Below are 14986 nucleotides of genomic sequence, written 5' to 3'. Positions count from 1 at the left end.
TCATCCAACTGCTGATTCTTAACCTCTCTCCCACCCCAGAGAGGGCCAAGTTCAATCACCCTGAACGCGTTCATTTGGGGTAGTTGACAGGCCCTGCTCACCCAGTGGGCAGTGTTTCATAAGGAGACATTTGTGCAATGTTAAATATGGGCAGCAGACATCTTAAGACAGCTGCTCCTTAACTTGTCCACCACCTCTGAGGCGGCAGACAGCAATCAGTCTGATTGGATATGATCGGGTTGATTGACACCCCCTGTGAGCGGCCGCGAATCTGCAGGGGGCGGCATTGCACAAGCATTTCACAAAGAATGCTGTGCAATGATAAATGCTGACAGTGTATGCTGTCTGTATTTGTCGATGTGCGGCAGACATGATCCTCTACAGCGGATCATGTCCGCCCGCACATTGATAATGTGGCCTCATAGAGTTCACTGCCTGCTCACCACGATCCTTGGTTGACATTTATAGTTTGACAAATTAAAACTTTTAAATGTAATTCAATGGGCTCCATTTATCATAGGTCGGTGGACATGATTACACTACTGCTGGTACAATGCTGATCAGGATGACTTCAATACGACACCTTGGTCTTAAGATCGCTGCCACTTAACTATTATTTCAGGCGAGCCTGAAATAATGGGCCCCCGAAACAGCAATCACTGTTTGGAAAATTGAGCCCTATATATGAATGTATTGTTCATTAGTGTAAAAATTTGTTCTTGGTAGTACTGTAAAATAGCAAAATGTTTTTTCTTTAATGTAAAAAAATCTATTTACATTATCATACAAATGAACCATTAGATAATAAGCTACACAAACAAAATGGTTAATAGTTAACATTATACAAATCTTTTAAAACAACGTAATGAAATCTGAACATTTCATATTTACTGAAAAAGCATTACTTTGGAAACAAAATTTAAAAGGATGTAGGCATGCTACAAAAGCAGCAATGTACTAACTCTGAAAAAATTTCAGCCTCCACATTCTGACTCATAATCCTTGAACACTTGACTTTTCCTTGCAATATAGTTTTTCACATTGTCTTTGTTCCTCATAAGTGTGGGCGGTATGTTACATGAAATAAAATTTTTCTCTCTGTGTGGTGGAAAGCTGTCTATCTGAGGGAGAGTCATATATACTCCCACTGAAATAATTAATCAGGCGCAACAACCTTGCAAACAATAATCTGATAAATATCTCAAATCTTTATCTTATGTGATTGCATTAGCTACTATTGTACTATTATTCAAAAGATTTGGCCTAAAGATAGTTATAGTGAGGCAGATTTATCTCATTGTACTTCAGGAAATAAATAAGCAGCAGATCTGGAGATACAAGCCTAAAAAAGTGTCAATATTTTTATGGGGGTTTTTTGTACAATATAAAATGCGGGAAAATAAGAACTAGATCACAAGGGCCATGCTAATGTTAGTGCGTGATATAAGAATCTGGCGGCACATTAATTTGCACGTGTATTGCAAGTTAAAAGTAAATGTTTTCGCTTTAGCGCAATCAAATTTAACGCTTGTCTGGTTGGCGCATCTAAAAACGGCTTTAAGGGTTAGGGATAAAATAAAAGTTGCATCAAACGCAACATAAATAGATTCAAATATAATGTTACACTCATATAAACACTATCTGATAAAATTATTCATCTAAATATTAGGTTTCAAAGGATTCAAAGTTATATGGTATATGGCCACGTAACTAACAGCAAAGGGCTATAATATATATGTCTAAATAATAATTCTATAATAATATTTAATGTATTTTACTGTGTATTTACTGTAAAAATGTAACCCCTTAAAGACCAGTGACGTATCCCTGTACATCTCTGGTCTTTCTACAGGGGGGTGATTTTTAATAGTGGCGAGACCACGCTACTTTAAAAAGTCTGCAGGAGGGAGGGAGGGTCTAATACTATTTTTATAGTAAATAAATATTTCTATATATATATATATCTGTATATACCTATAACTATATATCTAGTGCACATAAAAAATATGTGATTTTTTTAAGGCACAATATTAAAATATTAAATATGTTAAAATATTAATAATAATTATTAAAAATTATTATAGATACTGTAAAAAAAATCTAAAAATTATAGATACTGTAATATACACACACACACACACACACACACACACATATATATATTTATATATATATATATATATATATATGTGTGTATATTACAGTATCTATAATAATTTGTAATAATTATTAATATTTTTGAATGTTACATTTAATATTTCAATAACATGCGTTAAGATAACTAAGTTTTCATGTGCGCTAACTCAACACGGCATTAAACCTTCATTTCGGGGGGAAAAAAAGATTACTTCTAGCAAATTCTAAGCTCGAGCAGAAACGTTAAAAAGAGCGCACCACTTGTAATCTAGCCCTAAATGTTATCTAGTACAACTGGCATTAAACATCAGATCAACATAAGTTTTACATCTATTTCAAGAGTTTACATGATCTGAATTTTATTTCAAACTGGAAAGTTATGTTGATTAAGTAGGCACTTTTATATCTTATCTTTTATACAGTTTGGTTGAGATGTATAGTGTATATACACACACAAACACTAAAATCATTTGCACTGCATTTTTTTTACAAAGGTTTAAAAATAAATTGCGTTAAATGGAAAATTAAACACATGCTACTTTGCATAGAGAGCCTTCACATGTTCATATTTAAAAAAAACAGTGCTTGAAGCTCACACAGCTTATATGAGTGTCTTACTGTATATACAGACAGTTCTGGGTTCAAGTCGCCTTAACTCCTTTGCTACAATGTACTGTACTCAAATTATTAAGGCATTTTATGTGTTTTATATATCTTTAAATAATTTAATAGATAAATGTAACTATTTTATTTTTTTAAGAGCCCTGGATAAGCTTTTACAGTTACTTTTGTGGTTGTACTTGTTTGCAGCAGATGGTAGATGGTAAGCATAAAGTTTACGTTTTCAATTTCTGTTGACAGAAAACAGGAATGTATCCATCATGTTTGAGAATGCCTATGTGTGTGTATATGTTCCTGTCATGACACTGAACACTGAATTATTTTCTCAGGTAAATGTTTGAACCCTAAAGTTTATACTGCAACATCATGAAACTCTTCTTTTTCTTAAAAAAATAAAATAGTATGTCCCTGTATATGTAATATAGTGACAGAAAGGAGGGTTTTGTATTAAATGGAAGGTATATATGACTATGGGGTCGATTTATCAACCTGTCAATGCCGGAATTTCGCGCTGCTCCTTAACTCGTCTGCTACCTCTGAGGCGGCAGACAGCAATCATCCCAATACGATACAATCGGGATGATTGACACCCCCTGCTAGCGGCCGATTGACCACGATTGTGCAGGGGGCAGTATTGCACAAGCATTTCACGAGAAATGCTTGTGCAATGATAAATGCCGATAGTGTATGCTGTCTGCATTTATCGATGTCCGCCCGCACATTGATAATTTGGCCCCAAGCCTCATATGTGACATTCCCCTTTTCTGTTAAAACTCCCAGGAAAATAGTGTGTGTTTTATTTGTGCAGTTTACAGACTGTGTTCTGGGTCCATGAGGTGTAATATCTGGAGAGAAGGGTGGGCCGGGACTCCCACTGATATGAAGCTGTGAAGGTCAGGTTTTGATTAGGAGCTTGTTAGTCACAGGTTTTGATCATATTTGCAGCTCCTAGAGTTTAAAAGGAAGTCTGCTTTAGGCTTTTGAGACTGTTACACAGCCAGAAGAACTGGTTTCTTAAAGATACTCTATCGATGTATGAACTGTTTGTAAGAGTATATTGTACTATAAAGTGAAGTTATGTGATGTGCTGCAGAGGAAGGATTTTCCATCTCCACTGTTAAACTGCCTTTTTGCTGTTGCTGATTCAATACATAACAAAAAGCTAAAGTGGACTGTGCAGTGCTGTATTTTTGCCCTAGAAGCAGTGGCGGCTTGTGGGTTATTTAAATGGGGTTCACAATACATAAATTGTGGAAATTAAATTTACATTAACAACTAAAAAGTAAAATGTAATAATATGCACTTACCATGCAGTAATAAAATATTGCAGTGTCACCTACTGTCCAGTGTCCTAATCATATTAACCCCAGAAGAGTCATTGACCATCCTGGGTGCTAAATGCAGTACCTACAGCATAGTCACCTTACATTATCATATAATGGACCTGCAGGGATAACCATGTCTCTGCCAGCAGCCTGAGAGTGTGAAAGCTGTGCCAGCAATGCAGTAGCCATGACATTCCTAGTGATGGTGCAGTGTTAAAGGGACATTAAACACTTTGAGATGGTAACATAAAATGATAAATTGTATTTATAAAACAACTCTGCAATATATTTTCATTATTTATTTTGTCCTCTTTGCCTGTAATTCCATTCTGAAATTGTGAGCTTTCAGTTCCTGTTAGAAATGGAAGTGCAGAACACTGTTAAATCCAGCACAACCATTGGCTGCACACTCTAATGACCTATGTATAACTGTCCCTAATTGGCCACAGCAGAAAAGGTAACACAAGTTACAACATGGCAGCTCCCAGTGTTTTATAGACACTAAAAACTTTACACTTATTTTGTCATTTTTTAAACAACTAATGAAACTTTAAAAAATACATCTACATATTAGTCATGGACTAATCTTTTCTTTGAATGCATCATTCTATCTAGCTTGTATTTAGAGTTTAATGTCCCTTTAAGGCTTATTATGTGAGTTCATATCTAGGATGTGTGGAGATCTATGTGCAGAAACACTAACACAGAGACAGACACACACAGACACTAACACAAAGACACACACAGGCATAAACACACATACAGACAGACAGACACTAACACACAAACACACACAGGCATACATACATACAGACACACACTGGCATACACACACATACAGACACACACAGAGACACTAACACAGTCACACACTAACACACACAGGCATACACACACAGACAGACACACACACAGGCATACACACACAGAGACACACTAACACACACACAAAAACTAACACACACAGATACACACACAGGCATACACACACATACTGACACTCACACACAGTCATACACACTAACACACAGGCATAGACAGACACTAACACACACAGGCATACACACAGACAGACATTAACACACACAGGCATACACATACAGGGAGTGCAGAATTATTAGGCAAGTTGTATTTTTGAGGATTAATTTTTTTATTGAACAACAACCATGTTCTCAATGAACCCAAAAAACTCATTAATATCAAAGCTGAATAGTTTTGGAAGTAGTTTTTAGTTTGTTTTTAGTTATAGCTATTTTAGGGGGATATCTGTGTGTGCAGGTGACTATTACTGTGCATAATTATTAGGCAACTTAACAAAAAACAAATATATACCCATTTCAATTATTTATTTTTACCAGTGAAACCAATATAACATCTCAACATTCACAAATATACATTTCTGACATTCAAAAACAAAACAAAAACAAATCAGTGACCAATATAGCCACCTTTCTTTGCAAGTACACTCAAAAGCCTGCCATCCATGGATTCTGTCAGTGTTTTGATCTGTTCACCATCAATATTGCGTGCAGCAGCAACCACAGCCTCCCAGACACTGTTCAGAGAGGTGTACTTTTTTCCCTCCTTGTAAATCTCACATTTGATGATGGACCACAGGTTCTCAATGGGGTTCAGATCAGGTGAACAAGGAGGCCATGTCATTAGATTTTCTTCTTTTATACCCTTTCTTGCCAGCCACGCTGTGGAGTACTTGGACGCGTGTGATGGAGCATTGTCCTGCATGAAAATCATGTTTTTCTTGAAGGATGCAGACTTCTTCCTGTACCACTGCTTGAAGAAGGTGTCTTCCAGAAACTGGCAGTAGGACTGGGAGTTGAGCTTGACTCCATCCTCAACCCGAAAAGGCCCCACAAGCTCATCTTTGATGATACCAGCCCAAACCAGTACTCCACCTCCACCTTGCTGGCATCTGAGTCGGACTGGAGCTCTCTGCCCTTTACCAATCCAGCCACGGGCCCATCCATCTGGCCCATCAAGACTCACTCTCATTTCATCAGTCCATAAAACCTTAGAAAAATCAGTCTTGAGATATTTCTTGGCCCAGTCTTGACGTTTCAGCTTGTGTGTCTTGTTCAGTGGTGGTCGTCTTTCAGCCTTTCTTACCTTGGCCATGTCTCTGAGTATTGCACACCTTGTGCTTTTGGGCACTCCAGTGATGTTGCAGCTCTGAAATATGGCCAAACTGGTGGCAAGTGGCATCTTGGCAGCTGCACGCTTGACTTTTCTCAGTTCATGGGCAGTTATTTTGCGCCTTGGTTTTTCCACACGCTTCTTGCGACCCTGTTGACTATTTTGAATGAAACGCTTGATTGTTCGATGATCACGCTTCAGAAGCTTTGCAATTTTAAGAGTGCTGCATCCCTCTGCAAGATATCTCACTATTTTTTACTTTTCTGAGCCTGTCAAGTCCTTCTTTTGACCCATTTTGCCAAAGGAAAGGAAGTTGCCTAATAATTATGCACACCTGATATAGGGTGTTGATGTCATTAGACCACACCCCTTCTCATTACAGAGATGCACATCACCTAATATGCTTAATTGGTAGTAGGCTTTCGAGCCTATACAGCTTGGAGTAAGACAACATGCATAAAGAGGATGATGTGGTCAAAATACTAATTTGCCTAATAATTCTGCACACAGTGTACATAGAGCCACTAGCACACACACAGGCACTAACACACACAGAGACACACACAGGCATACACACATACATACAGACACACAGACAGACACTAACACAGACAGACACTAACACACACAGACAGACACTAACATACACAGGCATACACACACACAGACAAACACTAACACACAGAGAGAGACACTAACACACACAAATACACTAACAGACACAGAGACACACACAGGCATACACACACATACAGACACACACAGAGACACATAAACATACAGACACACACTAACACACAGTCACACAAAGGCACACACACAATCTAACAAAAAAAAAAAAAGTTTTGCTGCACTGCAAATATTTAAATCACTACAAAAAGAGTATGCAGTAAGATAGCAGACAGAACCAGGCCAGCATTGCATGCATTTAACCAATATGACTAGTTTGCAGATGTTTAAGGGAAGCCACTAACAAAACCCACAATACAGTGTAACCCCAAATATTTAATACATATGGCAAATACCATATTAACATACAAGGAGAAGGAGCTCTTATAAAATTTGCCTCCTAGGGCTCAGTACAAGCATTTTGTAGACCCCCTTACATGCAAAAGTAAGAGAAATGGTTTGGGGGGGAAGGCTGAAGAAGTAATACTGTTCAGTTAACATGATCTGAAATATTATACCAGCAAAGTTGGAAATTAACATTTCCCCTTCAGCTGCCATCTACAAACACCTGCAATAAAATGTAGCTGCTTGCTGCATATAAACAAAATGTGTTGTTTTGCATAGTGGGATAGTGAGCATGATTTCTAACACGCACAAGTACCTTTGGGACCTTTGTCCTTCTTGACCCCATTTCCTTCTCTTATTAGGAGACACCATCACATTCACATCTGGAAAGTGTAATAAACTAGTAGTAAATTACACTTTCCAGATGTGATGGTGTCTCCTAATAAGAGGAGTTTAGTACTAACCTTCGGTGGCTCCTGTCTGCCTGTCACAGCTCAGCAAGTCCTTCCTGCGCTGCAGAAGTACAGCTGACTGCTGTAGGAGGATTAAGCAATCTGTCTGACGCCCCTCCCCCCTCTACAGGCTCCCGTGCAAATACACAGTCACAGTGCCTTTAAAAAATAAATTTCTCTGGTTCCTAATTTTAAATAAATGTGAAACATTAAATACTTAATTTCCTGATGATAGTTGCTCAGCCTCAGAGACCTGATGTTTCTAGTGTACACTCCAAATAATTTGTAGGAAACATGCAATGCAAATCAGACTGAGAGGTAGTCAAATATATCACACTCCCCTCCCACAGCCTGTAGTTCAACCTCTGCCTCGGCTGAGCCTCATCACATGACCTGAGTGGTGACGTCGGCATCTCACTCGCACAGCGTAAAGAGAAGTATAGGGAAGTATTAGAGAAGTATAGGGGCTGGGTTGGTACGGCACCTGCAGGCACTTATAAATAAACTCTACCGCACGTGCGGTTTTAAAAAAAAAGGGGGGGGTTATTTTGTTTTTAAACACAGTCTGGCTTGGACCTTTTTTGGCTGAGTAATTAAATATAATGTTTCCAATAGGGGGGCTCTTAGAAAAATTATATTTATTCAGCCAAAAAAAATATTTTTCTTTTGTCTTTGGGGGTTCATGTGCGCCTGTGTGCATATGGAGGAGACTCCACTGCCTAGAAGACTGTGGTTCCATGTCACAATATATTTTCCTATGAAAGCAGTAGTAACTTATGTAGCAGTTCATTCTCTACTTTATATTTATCTGTAATTTAAAATATAAACATAAAATAAAAAATATTTGAAAAACTGATGAATAAAAACAAAGCCTTACCCTAAAGAATTCCTTGGTAGACCCCGAGTCCAGTGTTCCATATGCAATTTCTGTCTGCTTGGAAAGGTCTTCAGCACTTTCAATAGGTGATACCATTCGTTCCACAGTAAGGAAAGCTGCTAAGTTAGCCGTGTAGGATGAAATTATGATCAGGGTAAAGAACCACCATACACCTCCAACAATGCGACCAGATAGGGATCTAATAACAAGTATGAAATACATTTTTAATATGTAAAGAATTAAATGCAATTTAACTTTAAAATGCACCATAATAAATTATTTTACACTATGGAAAATAGCACCATTAACTTAAAAGAAACAATCCTTTCAAGTGGCATGAAACCATGAGCCATTTTATGTCTGTTGATAATATTAAAGGGATAGGAAAATCAAAATTAAACTTCCATGATTCAGACAGAGCATGTAATTTTAAGACATTTTTAAATTCACTTCTATTTTCAAATAAGCTTTGCTCTCTTGGTATCCCTTGTTGAAAAAGAATATGCACATATCCTACACTAGTGGGAGCTAGCTACTGATTGGTGACTGCACACATTTTTCTCTTGTGATTGGCTAACTAGATGTGTTCATCTAGCTGCCAGTAGTGTAAGTTGTTCCTTCAGCAAAGGATAACAAGAAAATGAAGCAAATTTGATAATAGAAGTAAATTGAAAAGTTGCCTAAAATTGTATTTTCTATCCAAATCATAAAAGAAAACTTTCGGGTTTTCTGTCGCTTTAAGATGACAGAAATATAACAAGTATATGTAAATACGTTAAATGGATAGTCTAGTCAAAATTAAACTTTCATGGTTCAGATAGAGCATGCAATTTTAAGCAACTTTCTAATTTACTCCTATTATCATTTTTTTTCGTTCTCTTGCTATCTTTTTTTTAAAAAATTGGAATGGAAGTTTAGGAGCCGGCCCTTTTTTGGTTCAGAACCCTGGGTAGCACTTGCTGATTGGTGGCCACATTTAGACACCAATCAGCAAGTACTACCCAGCTGCTGAATTAAAAATGGGCCAGCTCCTAAGCTTACATTCTTGCTTTTGAAATAAAGATACCAAGAGAATGAATAAAAATTGAAAATAGGATTAAATTAGAAAGTTGCCTAAAATTGCATGCTCTATCTTAATCATTAAAGTATAATTTTGACTAGACTATCACTTTAATTTCACCTAAGCTTGCACCACTATGCTGAAAACAATAAAAGACAAATAAAATAAATAGAAAGTTTTTTCCCTATTTTATTGCATGCGGAACACTATACGCTAGATTATGGTAACCCGACTAGCACAAAAAATCTGAACATTGAATATTGCGTGTGCATTCACAATGGAGAAAAAAAAGTGGAAAAAAAACTTTCATAGGCCTGTTAAACCCTCCCCCAGTGAATGAACCAATCCCCACATAGCGTGTGCAAAATCTCAGTGCAGTGTGCAATCTGACAAACCAGCCTTGTCACTATAGCAACAAGTGCTAAATACAACATATTTATTAGTGTATAAGCAGTGTACTGGTTGCGCAATTAAGTATGCTGCATATACACAAATAAATATGTTGTATTTTGCTCATAAGTGGATTCACATTTGAGATAAGTAATACTGTGTGTTTGTTTAATTACACTTGTGCTATAGTGACAAGGCTGGTTTGCCAGATTGCACACTGCACTTTCAGATATAGGTACAGATATCTATTTTACATTAAAGAGACAGTAAAACACAATTGCATTTTCGCAATTGCGCTAACCCAACATAAATATATGAATATTTCATATTTCAATGTTCTTAACATATTTATTCATAATTAAATATTTCTACATATATCTGATGTTGTTTAAAGCAAATATATATTTATACCTATATATATATATATATATATATATATATATATATATATATATAGATGATTTTTATTTATATATATATATATATATATATATGTGTGTGTCCTCCAAAAAGAGATAAGCACAGTCTTACATTACCACAACTGCCAGGGTGCACTTCACATAAAATATGTACGTTCCTCGTTTGCAAGAAGGCACTCACTGGTCTTTAGAGAAAACAATTTTTAATTCATATGAATTAAAAATTGTTTTCTCTAAAGACCAGTGAGTGCCTTCTTGCAAACGAGGAACGTATATATATATATATATATATATATATATATATATTATATATATTATATATATTATATATATATATATATATATATATATATATATATATATATATATATATATATATATATATATATATATATATATATATATATATATATATAACCAAATCAGTTAGAAAAGAGCTCTAACAATTCTAAAAGAGCTAAAGCGGATTACTGGCCGCACCAAAAACAACCCTACAGTATACTTGGAAATGACATCCTAAACAGGTTTGCTGAACATATACATTTTAATAAAAACATAGCCAAAAAGGTACATGCTGAAAAAGATGGCAATAATCAAATTACAAAATACAAGTTACAAGTGTAGTGCACTACTGATATCTGTGGGCTAGCATATGCAAGGTTAATGTCGACTCATGAGAAAGTCCATCCCTAATACCGGGCACTTAAGTGTTAAGAACACGCTCCGGTTATAGTTTAGACAGAATACCGTCCTTGATATCTCATTGGTGTATGATTGATCCGGTACCGGATTTGAGACAATAGTATGAGAGTCCAAGAGTGGTAATTTCACCGTTGAAAACTTAATCCCATGTGCAAGTGACACACCAAACTTCAAAATTTCAGAGTGCAAGACTTATTACTGCATGGCTTACCTTCGCTCTCTTCACACACTCTACGGTATTACCTGACAGGATCTCATCCGTGGTGTGACTTACAGCGGTGTATTCCGCCTATGCAGCTCTTCACTTGCTTAGATATTCGAACTTGATATCGCCAGATTCACAGCAAATCCACCATGCTGGCGTCCTCCACACTGTGTCTTGTTCAAAACATTACGCGTTTCGCCCCTCCCCCTTTCCGGGCTGAACTCAGGGCTTCATCAGATGTGTCTGATTAGACACCACAACAAACTTTATAACACTGGTGCAGATACAAAGTTACACCCCCCTTCATGAATTTTAAAGGGGAATGTATAATGCATGTAAATTTCAATGGCTACAATTAAATACCTAGATACATTTAATATACAACTAAACTATACAAATATAGCATATTACAATTTCCAAATTTTTGGAAGTTGCTTGATACATAATGATATACAGCATTAAGCTTATAGCTTAACTTTTACACTGAAAAACACTTATGTGAACATATCAAGATGCTCACTTCTAAGCACACATATATTTTAGCAGTGTATTGTGTAGTAAGGAATAATTACAGAAAACAAGAAAATTCAATTTTTTCATTCAAACCAAGGGGAGAGAGGGTGTTAAGTCTGTACATTCAGCGTGATTCGTGCTGGAGCAATAGTTGGTCAATATTACCTCCTCTCCTCCTTGGCTTGATATGCTCAATACCCAGTACTCTAAGGAGAGAAAAATCAGAATTATGCATTTTTTGGAAATGTCTGGCAACTGGACTGTCCGACTCCTTGTCCTTAATGCTATCTCTGTGTTCCCTCACCCTTTCTTTTAGTTCTCGTGTCGTTTTCCCAATATAGAATTTGGGACACGAACAGTGTAACATATAGATTACATTTGTGGTGTTGCAGACTATTCTTTCATTTATGTGGTAAGACCTTTCAGAATATTCAGTGCAAAAGGGGCTAGGCAGAAACCCAGAAATGAATTACTATATAGAGCAACTGAAAAGCCTAAGGAAGAGACTGAAATTTGTCTTATAACTAAATATAATTCCCATTGGAACAAATTGCGTAACATCCTTAACAAACATTGGCACATTCTATCTAATGACAGTTCAATTGCTAAGTATATTTCTGAATACCCACTGCTTACAGCCAAAAGAGCACCCAGCATCAAGGATAAATTAGTCCATAGTGAGTTCCAAAGACATACCCCAAAAAATTGGATAACACAGGCACAAACTAGGAAGGGTTGCGAACCTTGTGGCAGATGTGTGTACTGCAAGTACATTGTTAAAGCCTCAAATTTTTGCACTGAATATTCTGAAAGGTCTTACCACATAAATGAAAGAATAGTCTGCAACACCACAAATGTAATCTATATGTTACACTGTTCGTGTCCCAAATTCTATATTGGGAAAACGACACGAGAACTAAAAGAAAGGGTGAGGGAACACAGAGATAGCATTAAGGACAAGGAGTCGGACAGTCCAGTTGCCAGACATTTCCAAAAAATGCATAATTCTGATTTTCTCTCCTTAGAGTACTGGGTATTGAGCATATCAAGCCAAGGAGGAGAGGAGGTAATATTGACCAACTATTGCTCCAGCACGAATCACGCTGGATGTACAGACTTAACACCCTCTCTCCCCTTGGTTTGAATGAAAAAATTGAATTTTCTTGTTTTCTGTAATTATTCCTTACTACACAATACACTGCTAAAATATATGTGTGCTTAGAAGTGAGCATCTTGATATGTTCACATAAGTGTTTTTCAGTGTAAAAGTTAAGCTATAAGCTTAATGCTGTATATCATTATGTATCAAGCAACTTCCAAAAATTTGGAAATTGTAATATGCTATATTTGTATAGTTTAGTTGTATATTAAATGTATCTAGGTATTTAATTGTAGCCATTGAAATTTACATGCATTATACATTCCCCTTTAAAATTCATGAAGGGGGTGTAACTTTGTATCTGCACCAGTGTTATAAAGTTTGTTGTGGTGTCTAATCAGACACATCTGATGAAGCCCTGGGTTCAGCCCGGAAAGGGGGAGGGGCGAAACGCGTAATGTTTTGAACAAGACACAGTGTGGAGGACGCCAGCATGGTGGATTTGCTGTGAATCTGGCGATATCAAGTTCGAATATCTAAGCAAGTGAAGAGCTGCATAGGCGGAATACACCGCTGTAAGTCACACCACGGATGAGATCCTGTCAGGTAATACCATAGAGTGTGTGAAGAGAGTGAAGGTAAGCCATGCAGTAATAAGTCTTGCACTCTGAAATTTTGAAGTTTGGTGTGTCACTTGCACATGGGATTAAGTTTTCAACGGTGAAATTACCACTCTTGGACTCTCATACTATTGTCTCAAATCCGGTACCGGATCAAACATACACCAATGAGATATCAAGGACGGTATTCTGTCTAAACTATAACCGGAGCGTGTTCTTAACACTTAAGTGCCCGGTATTAGGGATGGACTTTCTCATGAGTCGACATTAACCTTGCATATGCTAGCCCACAGATATCAGTAGTGCACTACACTTGTAACTTGTATTTTGTAATTTGATTATTGCCATCTTTTTCTGCATGTACCTTTTTGGCTATGTTTTTATTAAAATGTATATGTTCAGCAAACCTGTTTAGGATGTAATTTCCAAGTATACTGTAGGGTTGTTTTTGGTGCGGTCAGTAATCCGCTTTAGCTCTTTTAGAATTGTTAGAGCTCTTTTCTAACTGATTTGGTTATATACATTTAGGATTGCCAGCACAATACGCTTTATCCTTACAATATATCTGTGTGCACCCTATCCCCAGTAAAACTATATATATATATATATATATATATATATATATATATATATATATATATATATATATATATATATAGTATATATATACATATACAAATACATCTTTAGCAATATATTTGTATCTATAAGTGTTTTGTGCAACTTTTTCGTTTTGCAAAACAGTTAACCACTGCTCTGAGATTGCGGTAAGAATTGTAGCATAAATCACAATTGCGCTCAACTCTCCGCATTCAGCGATGTCTGTCGGGCCTGATCCACAGTGTCGGATCAGGTCCGACAGACATATGATAAATAGGCCCCATCAACTGGATATTTTATTGGGAATTTAAAGGAACATAAAACCCCAAATGTTCTTTCATGATTGATAGAGAACATACCATTTTAAACAACTTTATTTTCAAATGTACTTCAATCTTTTGGTATCCTTTGTTGAAGGAGCAACAAAGCACTACTGGGAGCTAGCTGAACACATCTGGTGAGTAAATGACAAGAGGCATATATGTGTTGCCACCAAATAGCAGCTAATTCCTAGTAGTGCATTGCTGCTGCTTAGTCTACCTAGATAGAGAACAAGAGAACAAAGCAAATTAGATAATAGAAGGACATTGTAAAGTTATTTTAAATTGCATGTTCTGTCTGAATCATGAAAATGTATAAATGAAAATGTTGACTTTATGGACCATTTAAGACTCTGACATTAATTGAAAGGGCCATTATAATCGAAAAATGACATGATCTAATTGTGTAACCTGCAAAGAGTTTAAACACATAGTAGAGGTACTGCTTGGGACTCGTAAAGCACTGCAGGTCCTAAGCGGAA

At 36.6% G+C, this 14986-nt stretch overlaps 1 protein-coding gene across 1 annotated transcript in view; it reads right to left on the bottom strand.

Annotated features, from left to right (window-relative positions):
• GRIA2 (glutamate ionotropic receptor AMPA type subunit 2) overlaps window positions 1-14986 on the bottom strand; it is a 380491-nt gene that overhangs the window by 54215 nt on the left and 311290 nt on the right. Inside the window, exon 12 of the mRNA XM_053703773.1 lies at window positions 8577-8775. Coding sequence (XP_053559748.1) covers window positions 8577-8775 — 199 coding nt within the window. The remainder of the gene's footprint in view (window positions 1-8576; window positions 8776-14986) is intronic.

The sequence above is a fragment of the Bombina bombina genome, chromosome 2, assembly GCF_027579735.1.
Source record: "Bombina bombina isolate aBomBom1 chromosome 2, aBomBom1.pri, whole genome shotgun sequence".
Classification (NCBI taxonomy): Eukaryota; Metazoa; Chordata; class Amphibia; order Anura; family Bombinatoridae; genus Bombina; species Bombina bombina.
Note: the sequence above shows the minus strand (reverse complement) of the source record. Positions and strands in the feature narration are given on the sequence as shown.